The sequence below is a fragment of the Muntiacus reevesi genome, chromosome 2 (genome assembly GCF_963930625.1).
Source record: "Muntiacus reevesi chromosome 2, mMunRee1.1, whole genome shotgun sequence".
NCBI lineage: Eukaryota > Metazoa > Chordata > Mammalia > Artiodactyla > Cervidae > Muntiacus > Muntiacus reevesi.
Genome location: NC_089250.1, coordinates 167711293 through 167735145, shown reverse-complemented (window position 1 = coordinate 167735145; position 23853 = coordinate 167711293). Strand labels below are relative to the sequence as shown.

The 23853-nt window shown below is 47.0% G+C and overlaps 1 protein-coding gene across 2 annotated transcripts in view; it reads right to left on the bottom strand.

The window, feature by feature from the left end:
* The window catches only part of DOCK1 (dedicator of cytokinesis 1), a 545628-nt gene that overhangs the window by 463020 nt on the left and 58755 nt on the right, over positions 1-23853 (bottom strand). For both annotated transcript variants that reach the window (XM_065923534.1, XM_065923535.1), the window contains exons 3-10: positions 18422-18462; positions 14967-15022; positions 12385-12481; positions 9000-9148; positions 5440-5575; positions 4402-4559; positions 2950-3031; positions 2389-2524 (exon numbers count right to left, since the gene is read on the bottom strand). In XM_065923534.1, the coding sequence (XP_065779606.1) occupies positions 2389-2524; positions 2950-3031; positions 4402-4559; positions 5440-5575; positions 9000-9148; positions 12385-12481; positions 14967-15022; positions 18422-18462 (855 nt within the window). The remainder of the gene's footprint in view (positions 1-2388; positions 2525-2949; positions 3032-4401; positions 4560-5439; positions 5576-8999; positions 9149-12384; positions 12482-14966; positions 15023-18421; positions 18463-23853) is intronic.

Sequence of the window (23853 nt, the reverse complement as noted above, 5' to 3'; positions counted from 1 at the left end):
CCAGGAGGTCGTCTCCCACAGCCCAGTCTGCAGTAAGCTACCTTCCTGCATCCACAGACCTCTCTCTGCTACCATGGGGCTCATCTCACCAGCCAACTAGGAGGCCCCCCGATGGTCCAGCTTTCTCCTCAAAGCTCCCTAGTCTCTAGCCTTGGACATGTCTAGGGGCCCAGCAACTACTGGCAAGAAGGCAGCATGTTAGCAAGAAACACACCCTTGGTCTGAGCACCCGTAAATTGAAAGCATCCTTAGTTCTGCTACTTTCTAGGACTGACAGTCCCTTTGGGGCTCTCCCAGCCCAGAACCCAGCAGAGAAGGCATTGAAATTGCCCATCACCATGTCCTTCCCTCACTGGTCTTGCTGTGGTTGGGACTTTGAGCATTCAAGGTTCCTGCTGTCAAAAGAAGAAGTAAAGGACTTGGGGGCATCACCCCCAATCCGAGAGCCCAAGTATTTCTATTTTCAGGTATGAGGGTCCGCCATAAGGAAGCCAAGCGTCCAGCCATATCTAGTCACCATAGGTGTGTGATGGAGGAGAACCTGAACAGCCCAGAAATATGACATCCCAGGATGCAGGGGCAGAAGGAGGGGGACGTCAGGATGCTGCTGATGGAGGAGGGACAGCAAAGGCAGGAAGCCGGGCAGGCACGATGAGAAGTGATGAGAAGCACGAGGCTGGGGCAAAGGGCCGGGTCGGCTCAGAGTGACGCCTCCCCACAGACTGCTCACGGCAACCTGGCACTGAGCATCCAGGTGGCCAAGATGCACAGCAACTGTCTGCAGGGGCTCATCCTCTGCAAACAGTCAGAAGAGACACAAAGATCCAAGTTCAAGGACAGGCACAGGGTACTTAGGCAAGAATATGTTTTAACAGCTCCCTGGACTGTGTATATGAGTGTCTAAGTGTACATGAGAAATACACTTAGGACTGAGAATCACTGCCTTAAAATATGTACCTCTTGTGCCCAAAATGTACCATGACCACACTGCACGATGACATTTACTCCCTTCCTCTCGGAGTGGAGATACGAGCAGCAAGTTGGGAAATACATAAGCAGAATGCTCAGGTCCTTACGTAGCATCTATAGAAACACAGCAGCCCACAGCTCAGGAGAGCCACCCCTCTGGGCTGAAGGTGGGAGGTAAGAGATCACTTGCCCGCTCCCCACCTCATCCCACTGGGCACTTAGGCTCTGAACCTAAAACTGCTCTAAAAAATCTGTTTAAAGGGAGCCGCGCATGTGTGCTCAAGTCGCTTCAGTCCTGTCCAATTCTTTGCGACCCTACAGGCTGTAGCCTGCCAGGCTCCTCAGTCCATGAGATTCTCCAGGCGAGGATGCTTGAGTGGGCTACCATTACCACCTCCAGGGGGTCTTCCCGACCCAGGGATTGAACCCGAGTCTCCTGGTCCCCTGCATTGCAGGTGGATTCTTTACTGCTGAGCCACTGGGGAAGCCCTTAAAAGAGGCCAAAACAAAACTCATCATAATAATGAAAGCCCTGAGCTTCCTGGTGATGCAGGTAAAGAACCCCTCCATTGCCGCTGAAACAAGAAATCCAGCGATGTATCAGAAAGGAAGAGTTTTTCTCACGTATGTATATAAACCCCAAGAATCACAAAAAGGACGAGAAATAGAAGGCCGTGCAGTGAACGGCAGCCACCTAATCGTGCGGGAACATCGTTTCCCAAATTGTGAAAAATGAGAGTGACACTGAGAGGTCAGCTAACAAGGACGTCCCAGGGACACTTCCCTGTCCTTCCACAGAGACGACCCATTTCTCCCTTTTCCTGCATCATCACCAGAGAAAAAGAGCCCCTACGTGAAGAGAGCTCTGTTCTCTGCGCTTCTCCTTCAGCCTCTTCATCACTTGGACCATTCTGTGCAGTTGCTGCTGCTGCTGCTAAGTCGCGTCAGTCGTGTCCGACTCTGGGCGACCCCAAAGACGGCAGCCCACCAGGCTCCTCCGTCCCTGGGATTCTCCAGGCAAGAACACTGGAGTGGGTTGCCATTTTCTTGTCCAATTCTGTGCAGACTCATTCCTAAATCAATCCATCACCAAGTCAGAAACACCGCAACCCTCCTCAACTAGCTTCCCTCCAGGACGAGTATGTGGGGCATGTGGGTCAGGGTCTCCGCCAGGAAGCGGGGTCCACTGTCCTATCAAAGACAGGATTTGCACCCGAAGCTGGTGGGACAAAGACCCCAAGCCGCGTGTTGACGTGAACCCACACAGAGAAGAACAAACAGATGCTTCTTCTCTCCAACAGTCAAGCTTATACATCAAGCAGCCCGCGGCCCACACGGCCCCGTATTCAACAGCAGCTCGTATTCAGAGCGGAGGTGCTGATCTCGAGAGCCTTCGGGAAGAGGAAGGAAATGGATTACCGGCCACCCCGAAAGGCCGTCGCAGGCCCGAGGTCAGCTTCCGTGTGTTGTTATCCCTCAGCTCCATGCGGCCCACGCGAACGATCTGGCACACAAAACTGATCTTCTCCCTTTTCAGGTCTTTGCTTCCCAGGTCCTGGAAATATTAATTTCCATAAATTACTGTGGAGAAGCACTATTCAAGGCAGGTTCAATTGCAACAGACAGTAGAGAGATAGATTGCCACTCTTCTCTTCCAACCAGTTTTTAGCATTTTAATAAGTGATTCACAAGACAAAGAGCAGCTGAATCACAAAAGTCAATCAGCATTAAATGAATTTAAGATCCAAGTTTAAGAGACATACTCAACATCATGGAGTAATACATCTCTGTCGTGGGGACTCAAAGGGTGACTAGAGACCCAGAAGGTTTCTGGGCAGCTAAGTTATTACAGGAAATTAACAAGTAGGCCCGGCATCCCAAGGACCCAGGCTCCAAGGCGGTGAGAAGTCAGACAGGGGTCATTAAAAATAGTCATTAGAATGGTGAGCAATTCAAATGAACATCTCTGGATGCACTTACAGTGAAAACAGCTCGCAAATTATGTAATCTGTCTATGTCTTTAGGCAATCCTGAACTTGACCAGCGAACCAGGTAGTTTTCACTTGGGAAAAAAAAGGAAATAAAAGCAAATTAATTTTCCAAACAGAACAGGGAACCAAATGTACATCCTCAGTGACTTTTAATTAACATCATGGAGGTCCATTATGCAGACAACAGTATGGGTTCAGAAATAGCAATCACATCAGATAGAGCAGCTCTGCCATTGACATACATGTAATTTCCATACAGCATAGCACTCAAGGTCTGCCAGTACAAAATCCCTGAGGTTTTCAGTTCGGATGTCCAGGATTATAACCCGAAAGGACCTATCTGCAAATGGCATTTCAGAGTTCTTATTATATTTTTAACAATTTTTTTAAAATTAATTTACAATGCTGTGTTCGTTTCAGGTGTAAAGCACAGCGATTCAGTTATATGTATATAAATTCTTTTTCAGATTCTCTTCCATTATAGTTTATTATAAGACACGGAATATAGTTCCCTGTGCAATACAGTAGGTCCAAGTACATGTACTTTATACAGAGTAGTGTGTATACGTTAAAAGTTTTTTTATTAAAAGCATACTTGTTCATTTGGAATGACTACAGTCTCAAATTCACCATTTATTCAAAGTAAAACTTCATGATGATTTTCAAGCCTGTCATAAGCCAAACATGACCTAAAAATATATGTTAAATCCTATGACAAGAAGAAATAAAGTCTTTATCAGAAGTGACAATGAAATTTGTTCTGTTTTCTGCCATATACTAAGTTCTTAAATTTTCAATAATATGAGTGAAGATTCTGGAGCTTTATACACACACACACACACACACACACACTTACTTCACACACAGTCCAAACCATACTTTTTCCATCTGGACAAAGAGAAAATTATACCAAGGAACAAAAACAAGAACTAGGAAAGACAGAACATGAGACATGAGAAATGACAGAGACTGGATTCACAATATTTTATTCAACACATAGTCACTGACAGACAGCCTTTATGCAGCAGGCACCAATCTAGACACTGTGTCCCATCCAATCACCTTGGAGAAATAATAGTAGGTCAAAAGTCCAGAAATGACATTCACAGAGAACCAAAGCTCGAAAAGGCACCATTAGGATGAGAGCAATACGGAGCGGGGAGGGGGTCTCACAAACAAAGCATCCCATAAAGACAGCACAGGAAGCAGGACTTCAGTCCTCAGTCATGCAGTTGCCAGGTTTTGAAAACATTACAGGACTCCAACTCTACAATCAAATATCCACGTCCTTGCCAGAAAGCTGATTCTGGCCCAGACTCCAGGTGCTTGGGGGAAGTCTGGCCAGCTGATCGCCCCAAGGACTCCCCATGAAAACAAGACTTTGGGGTGATTCTGAGGCCACGTTCCCAGCAGTGACAATGGACAGGGGCCTGTCACTGACCTGATGAACTTGGACTCCACAGGGTCGTAGAGAGACATGAGCACCTCGGCATCTTCTCCTATTTTACAGACCACGTTTTTGAGGTTAACAAACAAGGCCAGAGAAGGGGTGGCGGCAAACTTGGCTTGTCTGTTAATGTCTATGTTTTGCTTCTGAGACTGTCAGTGGAAACAAAACAAGAGAACAGAAAGGTGACATGAGCAACACTCATGGCTGACGCTTGCTCTGTTCATCCCCTGCAGAACAGAAAACCATGCGAACCAGTTGCAATAACACAGCAAAGCCCTTCATGCAGCGTCTTCCTTGATGTTGTCAACAAGTGCACGAGCCCCGATGAAAAGCATATGCCTGGGGCGATGATCCCAGTACCGTGAGAAGTTGTACCGAGTATTTACTTCAGATACAAAACATTTAGGGGCCCAATCAATCAATCAAAATGGAGATTACACGTGCAGTCAGAATGGAGATTACACGTGCAGTTGCTTATTCAATTTTTGATTCTCCCATCAGGTCAAACTCTCTGAGGGCATCTCTGTGTTATTCGTCATTATGGCCTCAGGACCTGGCGCACCATAGACGTTCCGCAGTTGCTGAATAAATGGATGACTCAATCAGCCGACTGTGTTCTGAGTATTGACTACATACAAGTTGCCATTAACGGCCATGGGAGACGAAAAAGATCAGTAAGATGCATGTTCCCTGCCTTCATCAAGCTTAGACACACACCTCTCCTACTCTTATCAAAGACGAAATGCAGAATGGGGTACTGTTGCCCATGGGTTAAGACCACAAAGTCAGTGTCATTAAAATCCTGTCCCCGCTCAGGGGATGAAAAGCCTTCAGGTCATCCGCAGCATGTTTTGGCGCTGGGCTCCCTTCCATCCATCACTGCCTGAAATACATGCTGAAGCTGGGCCTTTTCATGGTGTAGCTAATGTAATCCTGAGCTTCCCTGGTGATGTTTCACTAATGTTGTAAATTGTTACTGAGAAAACGTACCCTGGGTGTAAATGGCATGTTACAGAGAGCTGAACTTACTTTTTCTTCTTGCAATCTTTCCTCCACTTGTTTGGAAGCTACTTCGTGAGCTCTGAAAAGACTAATCGTGCTAGTTAGTTCTGGATCCAGAATGTTCCCATCTTCATCTCTCACCACCAAGTCCAAATCAAGGATTCTAGAACAAGAAGAATTCAGAACTTCACCAAGAAACTTCAGTCCTAGCAACTGAGCAAGATGAAATCAAAAGTCAGGTTCACTCTCACAGTATCAGGAAACAGTTCTGAGAGGTCACTGTCATTTTAACTCAAAGTGTATGCCCTTGGGATTAAAAAAAAAAATTACTCAAATGTGACTTCCATTCCTGTAGTGACATATTCACAGATCTAGAAAGCCCAAATGAAACGTCTGCTGCTAATTACTACATGAACAACATGGACAGTTAAGCGCACACACGCTGTGCACATACTGGGGGTGTGTGTGTATATACATTTGTGGTATGTACACACAGCCACATGCACACCCATATGCCCAAATATATATACAGTTGGAGGTTGGGGAGAGGTGGGAGGGAGGAAAAGCTGAAGCAGAGAAACACTCACCACTTTCTCTGGTAAGTTCCATTGCACTACTTTCCTTCCACCTACAGTCAGTTCTAATCCCTTAATTAGCCTATCAGAAGATTTTCAACAAAGACGTTCTACTGTTTCAACATGGAACATATGGAAGTCATCCACAGCAGTGTTAAGAAAACTTTCTGGCCAGATGGCTAAATGTAGTGGCCAACTTAATACACAGGCAGCATCTGGCTAATAAATCTGTCCATCCTATATCTGGAAATGTTTTTTGGCAACAGTCTCTCCATTTCCTGTTAGGTGGTTTTTATCACAATTTTATTTAAAGAATATGCAAAGGTGACTATATAAAGTAAGAAACCAAGAGTTTTACTAACAGTGGTGTGTTCTGGTTTTCTTTTAATAAGACACGAGGATCTTAACCACAGATGCCTGTTACTTTGCCTTTGGGATTTTTCTTTTTATTGAAAGTCTATTGTTGTTCATTCACTAAGTTGTGTCTGACTCTTTGTGACCCCATGGACTGCAGTGCGCCAGGCTTCCCTGTCCTTCACTATCTCCCAGAGTTTGCTCAAACTCATGTCCATCGAGTTGGTGATCCCATCCAACCATCTCATCCTCCGTCACTCCCTTCTCCTCCTGCCTTCAATCTCTTCCAGCATCAGGGTCTTTTCCTGATGTGAGTCGGCTCTTCACATCAGGTGGCCAAAGTACTGGAACTTCAGCTTCAGCATCAGTCCTTGCAGTAAACATTCAGGGTTGATTTCCTTTAGGATTGACCTGTTTGATCTTCTTGCAGTCCAGGGGACTCAAGCGTCTTCTCCAGAGCCACAGTTCAAAGGCAGCAACTCTTCAATGCTCAGTCTTCTTTATGGTCCAACTCTCGGCAGCAAATTTTTTATTTTTTTAACCATAAGACAAAAGAAAACATCTTTTGAAATAGAGATAAATTCAATTAGACAATGTCTTTTAACAGTTACAAGTCGAAGAGTTGACAAACTGACTTTGCAAAAAAGCCTCCACTTAGACGAACTAACCCCCTGCTTCTCTGCTCTGAAGGTCACACACCTGAACGCTCTGTGTGGATGGGTCTGATAACACGTCAGCAGGTTTAGTTTCGTGAGTCGTGCTGAACCACTGCACTATACTTGTGTACGGTGGATATGAGTTTCTTGGACAAAAATCTGTCTTGGTAAGGACCTGCATTTCCTATCCAAGTAGTAAATCACGTTTGGAAATACTTCCTTTCCTAACTAGATTATTCCATGACATAATGTATTTTGGTGGCTTCCCACAGCCAAATTAAGCAGGTGGTTTCTGGACATAAGTTCAAAACATGATACTCCAACAGGAAATAAAATCAAAGCTCCAGAAGTTTAGTTTTCAAGCAGGTGGTCCTGAAATGAGTTTCACTGCAACAGCATCTAATACCCTATACCCAGAAGTCTCTGGCTTTCTGGGGGAAAAAAAAACAAAAAACTTCTCCTGTAGTTAATCCAAACACTACATCTTACTGATAAAGTAGCCTTTAGAAACTTTTCACACTTGAAAGTCTGAATTACCAGAAAGCAGAATTGTTATAATTCTGATTATACAAAATGCTTCTTTCCTTTCTCCAGGACTTCCCTGCGCTGAGTGGCTCGGAGCGAAGCTGTCCTATTTTCTGAGCTTTATATTCTAACATGTAAAATGAGGGGGTTGGACTGAACCACTAGTTCCCCAATCTGCTGGCCATCACGGTCCAAGTCTATTTTTACAGACAGGGATTTCCAGTCAGCATTCCAGACGTGAGAATTCAGGATCTTAAGAAGTGGGTCCCAGCATTTTGAAAGTTTTCCAAGTGAGTCTGATATAGACCAGCATCTGGGGATCGTGTGACCACATACTTTTTAAGGCTTCTTGCAGCTCTGGCATTATATGAACAAATAGTCGTCCAGTAGAAAAGGGCGTAGCCTCCTTCTGGTTACAGAACCTGGAAGGCCTGAGATGGCTGTGCAGCAGAAGAGCGTGCCAACACTGGAACGCGCGCCTCGATGAGTAAGCCCACCACTGCTAAGGGCACTCAAGCAGAGCTGGGCGATGCCCTGCGATAAGAGGGAACTTTTGCATGAAACCTACTCCGGTAGAACACTTATATGATCTTTATATCAGAAGTATAAATTTAGGGGGCTGGATTTTTTTTTTCCCTAAAGGCCTCACAAAACTACTAAGCCAAAGCACTGGTGCAGAAAACCTCTTAGACATGGAGAAAAATCAGCTTCCCGATAAAACATACTCGGCTGTTCAGACAGCAGTGATGTCCTCAGGGTGATAAGGTAAGAAGCCAGTGACCCGGACACAGCATAAACGTGTCTGCCACCTCAAACGGGAGGCTCCTTAGAAACTCAGCTTGCGTCTCCACCAAGGTCTTCTTTTGGAGTTCTACCTGATTTTATTACCAGTTTTCATTCGAATGCACTGGGGAGTGAGACCATTCTGCTTTTGTGTATTGGCCACGCGTCACCCGATCCTGAAAGTCTTGTGAGAAGACATGGTGAGGAGCAACTTCAACAGCACACAGGATGGCAGAGAAAAGAAAGAAAAGACTTGCTGGCTTTATTTTTGTTTGCCAAACCCGGTGGCCCTGCACTGGTGAGAAGTTTTAAGGTGGCCTTTGAGGTCTCCCCCAACTTTCAGAACACAGGATTCCACAGAAAGAAGGCCGATGCCTGTTACTACACAAAGGACCCTCACGTCTGGACTCAGCGTCGAATGCTGTCAGCAGAAAGGAAAGTTTCCTGTTGCGGGAATCACTGTGATGGGGACAGGTTACCCCATCTTCTTGAAGAGAGTATGTTTCAACAATGACTCAGAAAACTCCGGATGCAATAGAAAACACCTCATCCTTTTAAGAAAGAAAACTGTGCCATTATATTGATGTTAGAAATTTTGTTTGTCGTAAGATAGGGTTTTAGTCTCTTAAAGGTTTACGGTGATGCCATAATATCGGTTAATGTAAGCATGAAATCATCTTTTGAACAAACAAACCTGTTTCCATAATCAATTTTGGCAGTGACCTTCTTCTTCAATTCCTTGAGCTCATCCTGCGGCAGAGTTCCAGAAAGAATCTGCGACCGCCACTCGATAAGGTCGTAGATCATGTGTCGAACGCTGCGGAACATCTCCCTGTTATCTTGCTAGACGAGGGGGGAAAACCAACTGTTAAGTTCTTGACTTAAAAGAGTGGTTGTTGTTTATGTTGGATTAATGGTGTTTTTAGCATGGAACTGAACACATTAGATGGAATTTAGTTCCCATGACACATGAAAAGATTACAAGGTACAAAAACAATGGACAATCTTCCATATTCAGGCCAGCGTTCCAGAGAATGCAACCCTGCATCCAAAGTGGGCCAGGGCAGGATCTGCACTTGGAGCCCCAAAACCAGCCTGTGAACTTCCAGTCTCAGGAATGGGCAACCCTTGAAGCTCCCTGAGGAAGGGCCCAGTCTACAGGTCTTGCTCAAGGAATCTTCAGAACGCCCTTCGCCCCGATGATTCTCAGCACTGAGAAACTCAACCCCGAGCCCCGGCTGTCAGCTGACTGCACGAGGATCTGGCCCCAGGCTGCGGTGCATTCTGAACGTGCAGAGAGGCTTCTGCAAGAGGCAATATCTGGATCTACAAGCTCCTGGTGCATTTACACCAAAAGGGAAACACACATGAGATTCAAGCTTCACACCTACTTCTCACTTTCTACATATTTCGAGGGATTTGATGGTACAAAGAAAAGCAAGTTTTGCAACAGCATGAGAACAATTCATCAAGAAAATGAAGGATTAACCAAAGGAAAACGAACCCAGTGGTTCTTTCCAAGAACAGAAATCTAGGTGAAATCCAACTATTCAGACTTATAAATAGTTTTAGATTTATAAATCTAAATTTAAAAAACTAAATCTATAAATAGATTTAGATTTATGTAAATCTGACATTTAGATAAAATTCTAAATGTCAGGGTGCCAAAAAAAAATGTAAATGTGGTCACTGCTATCTTTTAAAATAATGTCTTCTCTGCAGAGCTGAGCTTCACACCTCCACTCTTTATAGCATTTGACCTTCTTTCTAGGAATTTCTAGGATCCCCTCCACTCATTCATCCCATCACACCCTAAAAGATTATTTTCCATCCTATGAGTTCTCCGTGTTAGTATCATCCTAATCTTAAATTCTTCTTTATTTATTATTTATTGGCCATGCCATGTGGCTTGTAACATCTTCATTCCCTGACCAGGGATTGAACCTGGGCCCTAGCAGTGAACGCACCAAACCCTAATTACTGAAACACCAAGGGAATCCAGTAATCTTGACTTCTTAAATGAAAACTAAATAATCAAAATTAATGGTTTATTCTAAAATTATGTTTGTTTCCCTCATCAATTCTCCTTGTCTATTTTCATAAAGCATTATCAAATAACTAAAATCCTTAATAATTTCCTAAACTTGTCTATTGCCACAGAGCAGAGGGAAACATATAAAAATATTATAAGCAACAAAAACACATGTGCATATGTATAATAAGCATATTTCTTTGGCTTTGCACAAACCTAACAGTGTAAACCCCTAAGAGGCAAGGGTAGACTTTTTTTTAAAAAAAGGAAACCACGTGATGGTTAGGAGTGTCTGTTAAGGAGCTGTATGACTAAAACCGTGTCCACCAACATATTAGTCAGCATCAACTCCTGTTTGTTTTGCCATATTTTTGCCTAAAAATTGGTAACATGAAATATCGACTCCAAAATTGCTCAGATTTACACAAAATATTCATGGTTAACTTTACGCCTCTAGGTTTTTGAGAACATTTGATGAACAATTACTGTAACTGCTTATTACTGTGTATTTATAGGAAACCACTGTATAATCAAAAGCAATGAGGCTGCCCAGAGAGCAGCTGTGGGCCTGAGAAGTCTTCTATGTTCCCCAGAAACTGACGCACAACCTTCCCTCCAGCGTCCAAGCTTTGCGCTGACAACAGATGAGGAATCAACACCCTTAAGAGGAATACAGACCTAACAAAAGGTAATCTGTAAATATGAATTTATGTGCAAAGAAAATGCCCCGGGGGGATACGAAATGGAAGGTGTCAGGGCCCCAACCCTGTTGCATTAATAAGACTTCTTTCACAATCCGGAGAACTGGGTGTCTCACATGAAGCCAAAATGGAAACCATCTGCCTCAGTCTAAACAGACACGCTGAGATCTCGAAGACCATGTCACTTTCTTCAAATGGAAAGAGGCATTATCTACAGGCAAACAATGGCTGATAGCAGCCATCACCCTCTACTGAATCCGTGAAGATGCACCTGCGACAGGTTAAAAGCAGATTTTCATTTTCACGATCGACATATAAACTTAGAGGGAACGCCAGCTCTGGTGGCCTCAGTCGGTGTTCCAAAGTCTAAAAGCAGCCCAGTTCCCTTTTCAGTACAAGGAAAGGTGAAACCCACGGCCCCTTCCTCGACAGCCACGTCACTGCAATCAGCACGGCTGCATGTGACACAGAGCTGGTGGGAGGGTCGCGGTCCCCGAGGGTGGTCAGGCTACGGGGGGCAAGGCTGCCGAGCAAGACTCGCTCCCACACGTTCTGCTTCTGAGGGTCCCAGAAGAAGGAAAACTAAACCTTTGGCTCAGCAGGGTTCAAAAAAGACCATTCTCTATTGCTAAACTCTGATTCAAAATCCCATCTTCAAACCTAGAGTCTATTATACAGAGTGAAGTAAGTCAGAAAGACAAATATCATATATTAACGCATGCATATGGAATCTAGGGGCTTCCCAGGTTGGTGCTAGTGGTTAAAGAACCCGTCTGCCGATTCTGGAGACTTAAGAGACACGGTATCGATCCCTGGGTTGGGAAGATCCCCAGAAGAAGGGCACGGCAACCCACTCCAGTAATCTTGCCTGGAGAATCCCATGGACAGAGGAGCCTGGCAGGCTACAGTCCATAGGGTCACATAAACTCAGACACAGAAGCAACAGCACGCATGGAATCTAGAAAGACGATACTGATGAATCTATCCGCAGGACAACAATGAAGACACAGTCATAGAAAACTGAACTGTGGACACAGGAGAGGAGAGGGAAGGGGAGAGGGGGACAAATTAAGAGAACAGCACGGAAACATATACATTACCACATATGAAATAGATAGCCAGTGGGAATGTGTTGTGGGACGCAAGAAACTCAACTCAGTGTTCTGGGACAATCTAGTGGAGTAGGGTGGGGTGGGAGATGGGAGGGGGCGTTTCAGGAGCCAGGGCACATAGATACTGAATCACCTGTGGCTGATTCATGCAGATGTATGGTAGAGGCCAACAAAATATTGTAAAGCAATTACCCTCCCATTAAAAAAAAACCCACAAGAGTCCCGTCTTCTCACCACGTAGAGCTGCCTCCAGATGGCAGACCACTCTCGCAGGGTCGTGGTGACCTCCTGAATGAGGGGCAGGTCGCCTGGGATGACCGTTTCATGTTGCCTGGAGGAAAGGAAGGGCAGAGACAGCCGTGGCTTCATTAAACAGAAGGGCACCTTGCCAATTTCACACGCAGGCCACAGCGCGCAACATGGAAGCCAACAGAGAGAAAACATACAAACAGGACCGAGCCCACGGAGGTCTTCATCCGTCTCTAAGAGTGACAATATTTCTGTACAGAGCCCGAGAATGCTCATACATTACCCTCGTGGAAGCCGTCTACCTCACACGCCAAGGTAAGATGAAGGAGGCACATAATATCCCATCAGGACGTCAAGGTCTGACAAGTGGAAAGTGTGTTCATAATATGTGTACCCATCTATTTTACAGATGCCATAAATTACCACCAATCTGCGTGGCATTAAAATGCAGGCTTGGGATAAGATAAATTTTTTTTTATATTTTCATCCTGCCTAAAACTCACTCTGTGATAATACATGAAGCGGTTATCCTTGGCAAAATATGGGCAAGGTTACAGCTTTCCAATGTCCACAGGTGCCCTGGTCCCCAATTCTGATTATCCTCTTTCCCTTGTCTCTCCACCCCAGAAGGTTAACTCTTGCCTTATTCTTGACTCCTTAACTATTTGTGCATTGCTTTTTATCCAATGAACTGCTGTTTTCCAGTTACCTGCTCTGGGTCAGGCATTGCACTAAGCAGGAGTCCTAATATTTGGGTCTGATTCAGAGACCGAATTTGGTGGCCTGGGAAGGAAGACCACCTGGGCCCAGAGGTCCTGAACAGACAAGGCTCCCACCAACATGCAACGTCCAGGGGGCACTGAAATAGGTCCCCGAGGCCCAGACCTGTGGGCAGGACCCTGACTGTAGCTCACAACTGGGATTCAGGGCTGCAAGGACTCAATGATGGTGGGGCCGGGGGGGGTCTCCAAGGAAGAAACACAGGAGTTCGTGAGAGAGGGCCAGTCCCTCTGGAGAGGTCTGACCACGTGCACCAGCGGGAGCAGCAGGGACCAGGGAGGGATGCATGGGAGACCGCCCCTCACAGGAGCGCTTTTAAGAACAAGCCTTTGATGGGACATCTTCAGTTTCTCTCACAGGCCATGACTGGTTCCCATTGAGGATGTTGATGGAAGTGTGGCTCACTTCGCTCTGTGATGTCATCCTTACAAAGCCCCTCCACTCAAAGCGTGAAGACATCTGTCAGCGGCTGGGCTGCCTTCATCTCACAGAGCTTGAGTTCCATGTGAGGTCCACTGGGCTCTCCCCGCTGGCCAGGAGGGACCTGGGGCTCAATGAGGCTTCAGTTTCCCACGTGGAGAGGACCTCACTTCACCCACTGAGTCCTGATCTCCACTCTGGATCCTTCTTACCTTCCTTCCTTAACTGGTCTGATCCATTCTTGGACTAACTGCCAACTGGTTCTCAGTCTTAACCCAATGTCTGCCTGTCCATCTGTCTGGCGGGGCGTGACTGTACTTATCAAGAAATCAACACAGTCCCTTATCCCCTTTTCTATTACTCTTCCTAATTACATTTCACATACACTCATCTGTGTACATCAACGGGCATTGAAAAAAAATGATTCCTATACAGCCCAACATCCATACTGATCCTGATACAAACTGATGTAAAATACATCAAGAAAATATTTTATTCAATGTTGTTCACAGATTAGGGTAAAAAGTTTCAAAACTTTCCTTGTTTTACTTCCCCCTGAAATTTCACCTGCAAAACAATCTCTCAGTAGAAAAAAAGACCCTCTTACAGGTCATCACATTGATGCCTCTAAATTATTTTCCTTGTTTTAATGATGCACCATGGAACCTCAGAGCCCAACCCAGTCCTTCTCATATGTTAAAAGTACGTTGCCTGGAAAAGCAATTTCGCAATCAGCCGCAGAGATGTGATTATGCAGTAATCATATGATTAGTAATTTTATCATTTACATACTTAATGGAGTGCAAAGATGTAGCAGAGACAAAAAAGGAAAACATTTTACTCTTCCTTCCTGCAAGTTCACACCTGGCTATTCATTTGCCATTCCCGCCTAATGGGTTCCTGTTCTACAAATGTCCTTTTAATGATCTTATACATCAGTTTTATGACCTCTAAGAAACATACATCACAATTAGGCAAACGTAAATTCACACACACCCCAACCAAGCAACTGTTGCTTCTCTCTCCACGGAATTTGTATCACATCCTGCAAAGTCTTCCAGAAACATGGATTCAGGGCCGGGGGCTGTGCAGCCTTTGCTAGATGGGTGGCTCGCAGAGGAAGAAGCAGGGACCCACATGGGGTTCTAGAAGGCTGACTGTGGTTCCAGTGCTGACTGAAGACTCCCTAAAGGCTCAAAGCCATGTTGTAGACAGCTCTAGATCAGAAGTTCCCCCCCCTTCCCTAAATTCCTGTCACCCTGGATCAAAGGCACCCACTGTCCAACCCCCAAAGTCGCCCTGCGAAAAGCAGCAAGGTCAAATGCAATCACTGCACGACTTCATTTAAACATCAAGACCAGACTCACCCTTTTCCTTCAACTATGGCTTCTTTAAGATGGATGTACGAAGCAGGAAATATACCCTTTGGGAGAAAAAGAGACAGGAGGTTATAGTATTGATATATGAGTACTGACTGCCAATCAAACAGCTGCCCACCCCCCCCACCCCCCCGCCAAAAAGGTGGAGGTGGGGATGACTGGATCACTATTAAATCTGTAAGCCTTTATGCTAAGTCACAGCACGTCACAGAAAACAAAGTGTGAAAGATGGCAACTGAATTCGCATGTGTTTCAAAGAGGCTGCAAAAGTCTTAGAAGAAAACAGATGCACTCTGCTTGCAAAGGAAAAATCCCACGGGGCCTTCCAGTGTCTCTGTAGGTCACACCTTGTTTTTACTTCAGACACAGGCAGATCAAAAGTCAACTGATGCCTAAAAACAATTTCTGATGACGACCTCTGACAGCTCTTTCCTTTTGAAATACTAAAATTGTCAACAGAAAGCGAGTTTACATGGTCGATCATCACATATGTACTGACTACTTACCTGACCCGCAGAGACTTTCTCATCAATCTCCAAACAGAGGGGGCCGTCCGATAAAATACAAAAATAAGGTACATTTCACCCAACCTGCCTGGCTCCGGTGGGGGGACATCAGTTGATGTGAAGATGGTTCTCAGCAACCCCCAAGAGAACAGCACACAAGGCCCAACAGACAATTCTCAGGGGACGGCTCCTGAGGACTGTCAGTCCCGGGCACTCTACGTGAAGGGCCAGGAGCTTCCCCAAGAGTTTTGGACCTGCTTCCTGAGCAAGCACACCTCCCCTCCTGGAAGGAAGTGAGGTGAGCACCTGGAGGGCAGGCGTGGGGCCCCGGGCGCGGGGGTCTCAGGCGGCGCGGGGGTCTCGAGCAGCAGAAGACAAATAGGGTGTGGCTCCCTGAGATGCCAGGCACGCAGCAGGAAGGGTCACCTGCTATGAAACAGGAGCTTCTGACTGGGCTTCCCAGGCTTCTGGCCCCAAAGAATTGACACAGGAGATCCAGAAACCACGCGACTCATCCTGCTTGGAAAGGGAGTGGGCACCGCTGGTACCCGCTCCTCCTGTCTACCAGGAAAGAGGCTGCACTTCACGTAAACAAGAATTATCACAGAGGGCAGGAGTCAGACAGAAAGACGGAGGCTGGGCAACAAAGAGGACCAGGCGGACCAGCTGCGGGGACACCTCCAGACGCCAGGATGGGCGCCGGGTGCGCATTTAATGTCAGTAGGTGAGCACAGGTTGGGGGGTGGGGTACCTAAAGAAACGAGTCTCGTCCATGCCACGTCCACAGCTAGAGACATCCCTCAGTCTCAGTAAAGCTGCTCTCGACAATCATGGGGTCACAAAAGGGACAGTGGAAAAATGAGGCTGGATGCACCTGGAGGCTTGAAATGAGCAACTTCTTCAGCTGGGGTGATCAGGGCTGGCCAGATCTAGAGCTCATTTGTGAACAATGAGGATGTTGTTACCTTCATGGTAAGAGGATGCTTCCAGAACCCAGGGTCAGGGTGAGCGGGAGTCAAGTCCCTTCTCTGCCGCTGCCTGAACTGGGTGGGTCAATGCAAAATCACAGCGTCTCTAATCTGTCAGTTTCCTCAACTGCTAACGAAGGTTTCAGACGGAACAATAAACAGCCCCTGCCCAGCTCAATAAAGTCCTCAACTGTGGCTTTCTCAGATGAAACTGAGGTTTTCATCTGCAGGAAAGCATTCTTTTTTTTTTTTTAATTAAAGTATAGTTGATTTACAATGCTGGGCTTATTTCTGCTACACAGCAAAGTGCCTCAGTTAGACATATATATTGTTCTTCCTATTCTTGTCCATTATGATTTATCATAGGATATTGAATACAGTTCCCCATGCTATACAGTAGGACCTTGAAGTTTATCCACCCTATATGGACTAGTTCGCATCTGCTAACCCCAAATTATGGAAGAGACAATCAGAGTAAGAACAGAACTTTCTCTGGAGAGAGCTATTCCTCCAGCCACCATGCTGGCATCTCCCTCGTTCAGACCTCAAGACTCCAGGTCATCGGACATGAGAGACGCACAGCCCAGTCTGAGCTCGGCAGCGTCAGGATGGAGGTCCTGGCTCCCATCTGCAGAGCTGGCTCAGCAGGTTACCCTGACAGCATCTCTCCCATCAGGACAGAGCTCCAGAGAGCTCAGCCTGGACACCTCTGAAGTGACAGTGAACAGAGGACGGACACCTCTCGCCTGTCCAGCAGGGCCTGGTTGCAGAGAGTCTGGGGAAACACCAGAGCAAGAAGGCCCTGCGCTTGGAGAGCTGGCCTTCAGCAGCCAGGAGGAGCCCAGCCCAATAAGGAGATAATGAGAGGCCAAGTGAAGAAACAAAGGCAAAAGGAACCATCTGTCAAGCATAATTAGATTTTATAAGGTAACGTGGACAGCCTAACCACAGCTTAGAGTGAAACGGAACAGCCATCATTAGGTTTTGTGAAGCTAAGAATGGAAAAGCCACAACAGAACCACGTACGGGAGTGTCCGCGGCAATTGCACGTCTTCGCCCCAGAAATTCAAACAACCACACATGCAAACTGTCCAGGAGGCAGAACCTCTTTCTTTGGCCAGCTGACGTCAGTGGTATAAAAATAATTACAAGCAAGAAGGGAAGAAGCCGGCATGAGCGCTGCAGATCTGCGAATTTATCAAGGATAACGCAAGGCTGAAAACCATGAGCAGCAGTCAGTCTACCCAGATCACTCTCTTACACAACCTGTTCTTCAACAGGCGGCAGAATTCTACCAGTAAAAGACGGTCCCAGCTCTCAGGACAACAGGTCAACATCACCCCACACAGCCTAGCCATTCGCTCACAGGCACAAAAGAACAACTTCTGCATACATGTGCTGTTCAGAAAACCATTTGGGGGCGAGAGGGATGAACTAGGAGTTTGAGATTAACATATATACACTACTTATATAAAACAGATAGCCAACAGCAATACTTGTTCCAACCAAGCACAGTATGGAACTCTGATCCAGAGGAATCGGGTGGAGAGGGAGGTGGGATGAGAGACCGGGATGGGGAATTCGTGTAACTCTATGGCTGATTCATATCAATGTATGACAAAACCCACTGAAAAATTTAAAAAAAGAGGACACCTAGAAAAAAAAAAAAATGGAAAAGAATCTATAAAAGAATAGAAATATATATACGTCTGTGTAACTGAATCACGTTGCTATATGCCTGAAATGAACACGACATTGGAAACCAACTATACTTCAATTAAAAAATAAAGTTTTTAAAAAAAATTTTAATAAAGAAAACAATTCAGGGTAGCCCACATTTCACGTATTTTCTTAATTCAGATAAAGAGATGTATAAGGACAATGCTTAGGCTCCATGAGACAGAACTGATTTCTTCTCCTAGGGTGATTTATGAAGGAATATGTACTGTGGTTAATAATAGAGACTTACCTTCTTAGACTTTTTTCTTAAGGTGTAACCTCTGTACCACCCTAAACAAACACAAAGGTGAAATAGTTAGTGAAAGGGACATTACAGAGTCCTAACAGCATCTTCCCATTGCCAAGAACCCAATCTGCAGAACCACGGTCAGCCTGTCATAGAATTCAGTCATCTTAAGGTTTACAGAGATGCTTTGGGTGTTTGTGGAGATCATCTCAAAACCAGGCATGACGCCTGGGCAGGTGCTTCACACAAAGAGCTCCAGCTCCTTCGTCTCCATTGGCCGCAGGGGTCCTGAGGGTAGCAACCAGTTCTCGGAGCCCTGGGCAGGATCCGGGGTGCGCATTTTCCTGTCTGTCCTTCCGCCGGATGGAGCAGGGTCACTGCCAAGCGCACATACCAACACCCTCAGATCATCAACAGCGGCAACACAACAGAAATCCTATTGAGAGCTGACTTCCTCCCCCTTCGAGATGCAGAGGGGCCTGGGGGGTTACCCTGGAACAGTCACATCGCACAAAGTGCTTCTGTGGCGAAGAATCGACCCCCACCAGGAAGCACCAGGCCCAGGAACACAGGCCCACCTACCCCCTCAGGGGCTGGCCTAGATTCAAGTTCCCATTCTCTCCACGTGGGAGGGCAAGCAAACAGCAGAAGACAGAGGCAAATGCCCAGTGGAAGAGACATTCAATGCCAGGCAGGATCTGACCACACCCTCGGCCCTCCGCTCATGCTGAGGGCAGAAATCGTCCCTGCCAGTGCTCAGGGGTCCACGGCTGGTCACTCACCCCCCACCGACTCTGCCACACACCGAATGTCTCCCAAAACACTCGAGGGTGCTTCAGGCCACCTCGCTCTAGGAAAGGCAATCAAAAGCCTAGACAAGTTCCACTATGCTCCCCGGGAGCAGAAGGACACCCCCCCCAGCAGAATGACAGACTTGGGAAGCACCAGCTGGGTCAGCTCCCAGAGACTGACTAAATACTAGGGTTTTAAAGAAGGCTGAGTGCTGAAGAATCAAGGCTTTCGAATTGTGGTGCTGGAGAAGATTCTTGAGAGTCCCTTGGTCTGCAAGGAGATCAAACTAGTTCATCCTAAAGGAGATCAGTTCTGAATATTCATTGGAAGGACTGATGCTGAAGTTGAAACTCCAATACTTTGGCCACCTGATGTGAGGAACTGACTCTGAAAAGACCCTGATGCTGGGAAAGATTGAAGGCAGGAGGATAAGGGGACGACAGAGGATGAGATGGTTGGATGGCATCACTGACTCAATGCCCATGAGTTTGAGCAAGCTCCAGGGGATGGTGGAGGACATCACATGTCAGAGGAGCCTGGTGTGCTGTAGTCCATAGGCTCGGAAAGAGTCAGACATGATTTAGCGACTCAACAAAGTCACCAATCATAAAGTAACAAACCGTCAAATGCTGGAAATCATGGACGCGTGAACAAACTGCAAATTGACCTGTATTCCACCAATGACCAGACACCTCTTCCACAGCAATGATTTAACAACCAGAGGAGGAGTGGAAGCAGGAAGTGATGGAGTTAAAATCCTCCAGGGATTATGAACAGATGCTTTCCTCGCATTTCAGAAACAAAGCTGCAAATCGCCAGGAGTCTTGCGAAGGATTTGCTAAGACTGAGATTCGACCAGTGAACCCACTTCACTCCTGACAAGGCAACTACACGGTGATAAGGGGACACGGGAGACAGCATGTCGGGGTCTTGCTGCGTATTTGGAGGATTATCTCCTGATAGCCTCCCACCATCTCCCTGGGAGGTTTCCATCTGCCCAGCCACAATCAGTGTCCACCTGGGACGTGTTCATGGACAGAGAAACGGAAAAAGAGACAGGGTCGATGCAGTAAGCTGTTCAAAAGGCCGTAGTTAACGTAGAGGACTGCCCGCTTTCCTGTGATTTTATCCCTCCCGTATTTTCAGTATTACCATGCCCTTTCTTTCCTGAAACTGACATGGGATGAATGTCCCAGAACATGTAAGGAAATACTTCTAAGGAAAGAGAAAAAGATAGAGCCCAGGACAAAAATAAGCAAAGTTTATAAACACTGTAGAGAAGAAACCCAAAAGACTTATATATGAATGAAGAGATGGTCAAACTTACTAATAATCAGATTGAAACACATATCAAATCGACAGTTTAGAACACAATTCGCTAGAGTGAGGAAAGTTCTAACACCGCAGGATTCAAGCAGCCCCGGGCACAGAGAGTGAGGCAGACAGCATAACCAGTGTGGGCAGGACCCTTCTTCCCCAGAGTATATATCCCCGCGCCCCGGAGCTGCCACGTACCCAGACACTCGCACACCTACCGCGCTCCGCGGGGCGGACACAGGAGGCCCACAGCTGCATGACCGAGGGGGCAGGCGAGGGGCAGGACGAGTGCCCATCCCTGGGGGGGGGTGGTCAGTGAAACGTGAGGGTCACACACAGGGGTGAGGGCCAGAAAGAACGCTTGCAAACAGGGCTGCGTCTTAGAACAGAGCAGTGATAAAAAAAGTAAAAACAGAATGAGCGCTTGCATGTGTTAGTGGCTCAGTCGTGTCTGACTCTTGTGACCCCATGAACTGTAACCCCTCCAGGCTCCTCTGTCCGTGGCATTCTCCAGGCAAGAATACTGGAGCGGGTTGCCATTTCCTCCTCCAGGGGATCTTCCCGACCCAGGGATTGAACCCAGGTCCCGTGCATTGCACAGGCAGATTCTTTACCATCTGAGCCAAATGAGCACTACAACCACATTTATATACACAGAAATATATGCATGCCAGCCAGCACAGACAACACAAAAATTCACTTCAAACACAGCAGAAGGGTTTCCCAGGAGGGATTAAAAAAAGATGAGGAGACTTTTTCTTTTCCTTTGTGATAATAGACGATGGTTTCTCTTATAACGGCTTTCCCAAGCAAAAAAGAAAACCTAGGGTTTCCCTTCTCAAGAATCTTTGCATGTTATTCCTTCCAGCAACTGAGCCCCCAGACTGTGTGCAAGAGGCCTCACCAGAGATAGCAAATGCAGAAATAGATTAGACGCAATTATTTCTAACCTCCAAGAGTAGATTCCCCTAGGACAAGCAAGGCTCAAACCAAAAGCAAGGGCAGAGACCGGGGATCAAGGAGAGAGGACAACCCCTCAAAGGCTTCATGGAGGGCAGCAGGGGGACATGAGAGGATGATGATCTGGCTGCTGCTCTGAGGGTGGACAGGCCAGGCAGAATGGAGCCAGGAGCAGGGCGATGCATGGCTCGTCGAATTAACAGGCTGACTCCCTTCTGCCAGGCAGGGTTCAACCAACCAGCTCCAAACAAGAGACACCCACCCAACGGCAAGAACAGGTCAGACGTGGTCCTCAAGGTCAGGGAGGGCCCCATCCCGCCCAGGAAGACGGCGGCCACATCGGTGTGCACAGCAGAGCGTTTCCTGCAGAAGGACCAGCGCATGCACACGCAAGCGCAGGGCGGGTAGCAATGAAGACGGGACCAGACAGAATGGAGGAGGGGGCGGGTGTCAGCGAAGAGCCCAGGGAGGAGTGCTCGGACAGAGTCTCCAAGGATGGCTCCAGGTTATAGTCGGTGGGGGGGAGGTGGGTGGCGGGTGGGCAGGGCAGCCTCTGCAGAGATCCCCTCACACAGCATCTGAGAAGCCCCCAGCAGCAAGGCTAGGACACACCTAAGGAAAAGCTTGGGGCTCAGGTGAGACAGGGGCTTCCCAGATGGCACAGTGGTAAAGAATCCATCTCTCAATGCAAGAGACACACGAGATCCCGGTTCGATCCCTGGGTGGAGAAGATCCCCTGGAGGAAGAAATGGCAACCCACTCCAGCATTCTCACCTGGGAAATCCCATGGACAGAAGAGCCTGGCAGGCTACAGTCCATGGGGCCGCGAAGAGGTGGACATGACGTAGCGACCAAACAGCAGCAACCGGGGTGGGGAATCCGGCTGCCCATGCAGGGGACACGGATGCACTTCCTGGTCCCGCAAGATGCGCCATGCCACAGGGCAACTAAGCCCAAGCACCACACCTACTGAGCCCACGCGCTCTAGAGTCTGGGGATCCCAACAAGAGAACCACCACAGCGAAGAGCAGCCGCCACTCGCTGCAACCAAAGCAAAGTCCACGCAGCAAGGACGACCCAGCACAGCCAAAACTAAATAAAAACAGAAGCATTTGAAGTAGTTTAGGAATTGCCCTTTAAAAAAACAAAAGGACCTAATCCGATACATCACCTTATTAAAAAGGAGAAATAGACACAGTCAAGCAGCGGGAGATCGCCGCATGATCCTGAAGACAGAAACCAGGGCACCGCAGCTGCGGGCAAGGAACGCCAACGAGGACAGCAAACGAGCAGAAGGCTGGAGACCCGTGGGGCAGCCTCGCGTCCTCAGCCCTGAGAAGCTACCAACCCTGCCGACACCCTGACCTTGAACCCTTAGCCCCAGAGCTGTGAGAGAACCCATTCCTATTGTTTAAACGTCCCCCCGAGCGACCCCTTGTTACATCCGCCCCAGGACACCCAGAGGCGGGCTTCACAAGACCTTCCGCTGACGGATGCTCGTGGAAGGAAAAGGGATGAAGGTGTGTCATGGAAGAAAACAGATCATGATCGCTTTGAAAAATCTGAACCAAGTTAGAGCGCTGTGTTTTTATCACAAGAGCACCTTCCTAATCTGGGGGAAATGCTGCCGTCCCCCTCAGCACAGCATACACCCCTTGGAGATCCTTCTGGAAATAAGCAGGTGGAAGGACCCGCACCTGCTTGAGCACTGGAGAGTCACTTTATCAACACCGGCGATCTGGGTTCACTTCTCCTGTCTGACCTGGGCACTGCTTATAGGCAGGGACATACCCAAAAGGACCCCTCAAAGTTCCGCCCACCTCCACAGTGACCTGGAAAGTTTTCTTTGCTCTCTGCTCCAAGCCCTCATGAGCCTGAGACAGACAAATTAACCATAACTTGCAGGTAAACTTGTTCTCTGACCCTGAATATGAGGAGTGATCATTTAGAAATCATATTCTCTGGAGCAATCTCAGCAGCATCCTACCCTAAACAAGATCACAGAGAAAAAGAAAACGAAATTTGACAAACGGAAATAAATTTTCTTAGGGGGAAAATGTGGAAGGGGTTGAGAAGAAGAGAATGCCACAGGCTAACACAATCCACAAAATTTAAACAGAACGAGAGCAAAGAGCAGGAAAACAATTATTCCATTGTAATCCAATGACAATCAAGCCACCAAGTTTCCCAAAAGCAAAACTGTGTTCCCCACACACATTTCTCTGATCGGATTGTGACTAAAACCAAAAAGGGTGCTGTCAAAGAAGGGGAATTGGTTTTCCGTTACAGGGTCTTTGCAAAGACTGGAATATTGTAATCAGCACTTGGAAGATGGATGAGCCCAGAAACCAGATCCTCACTAAAGA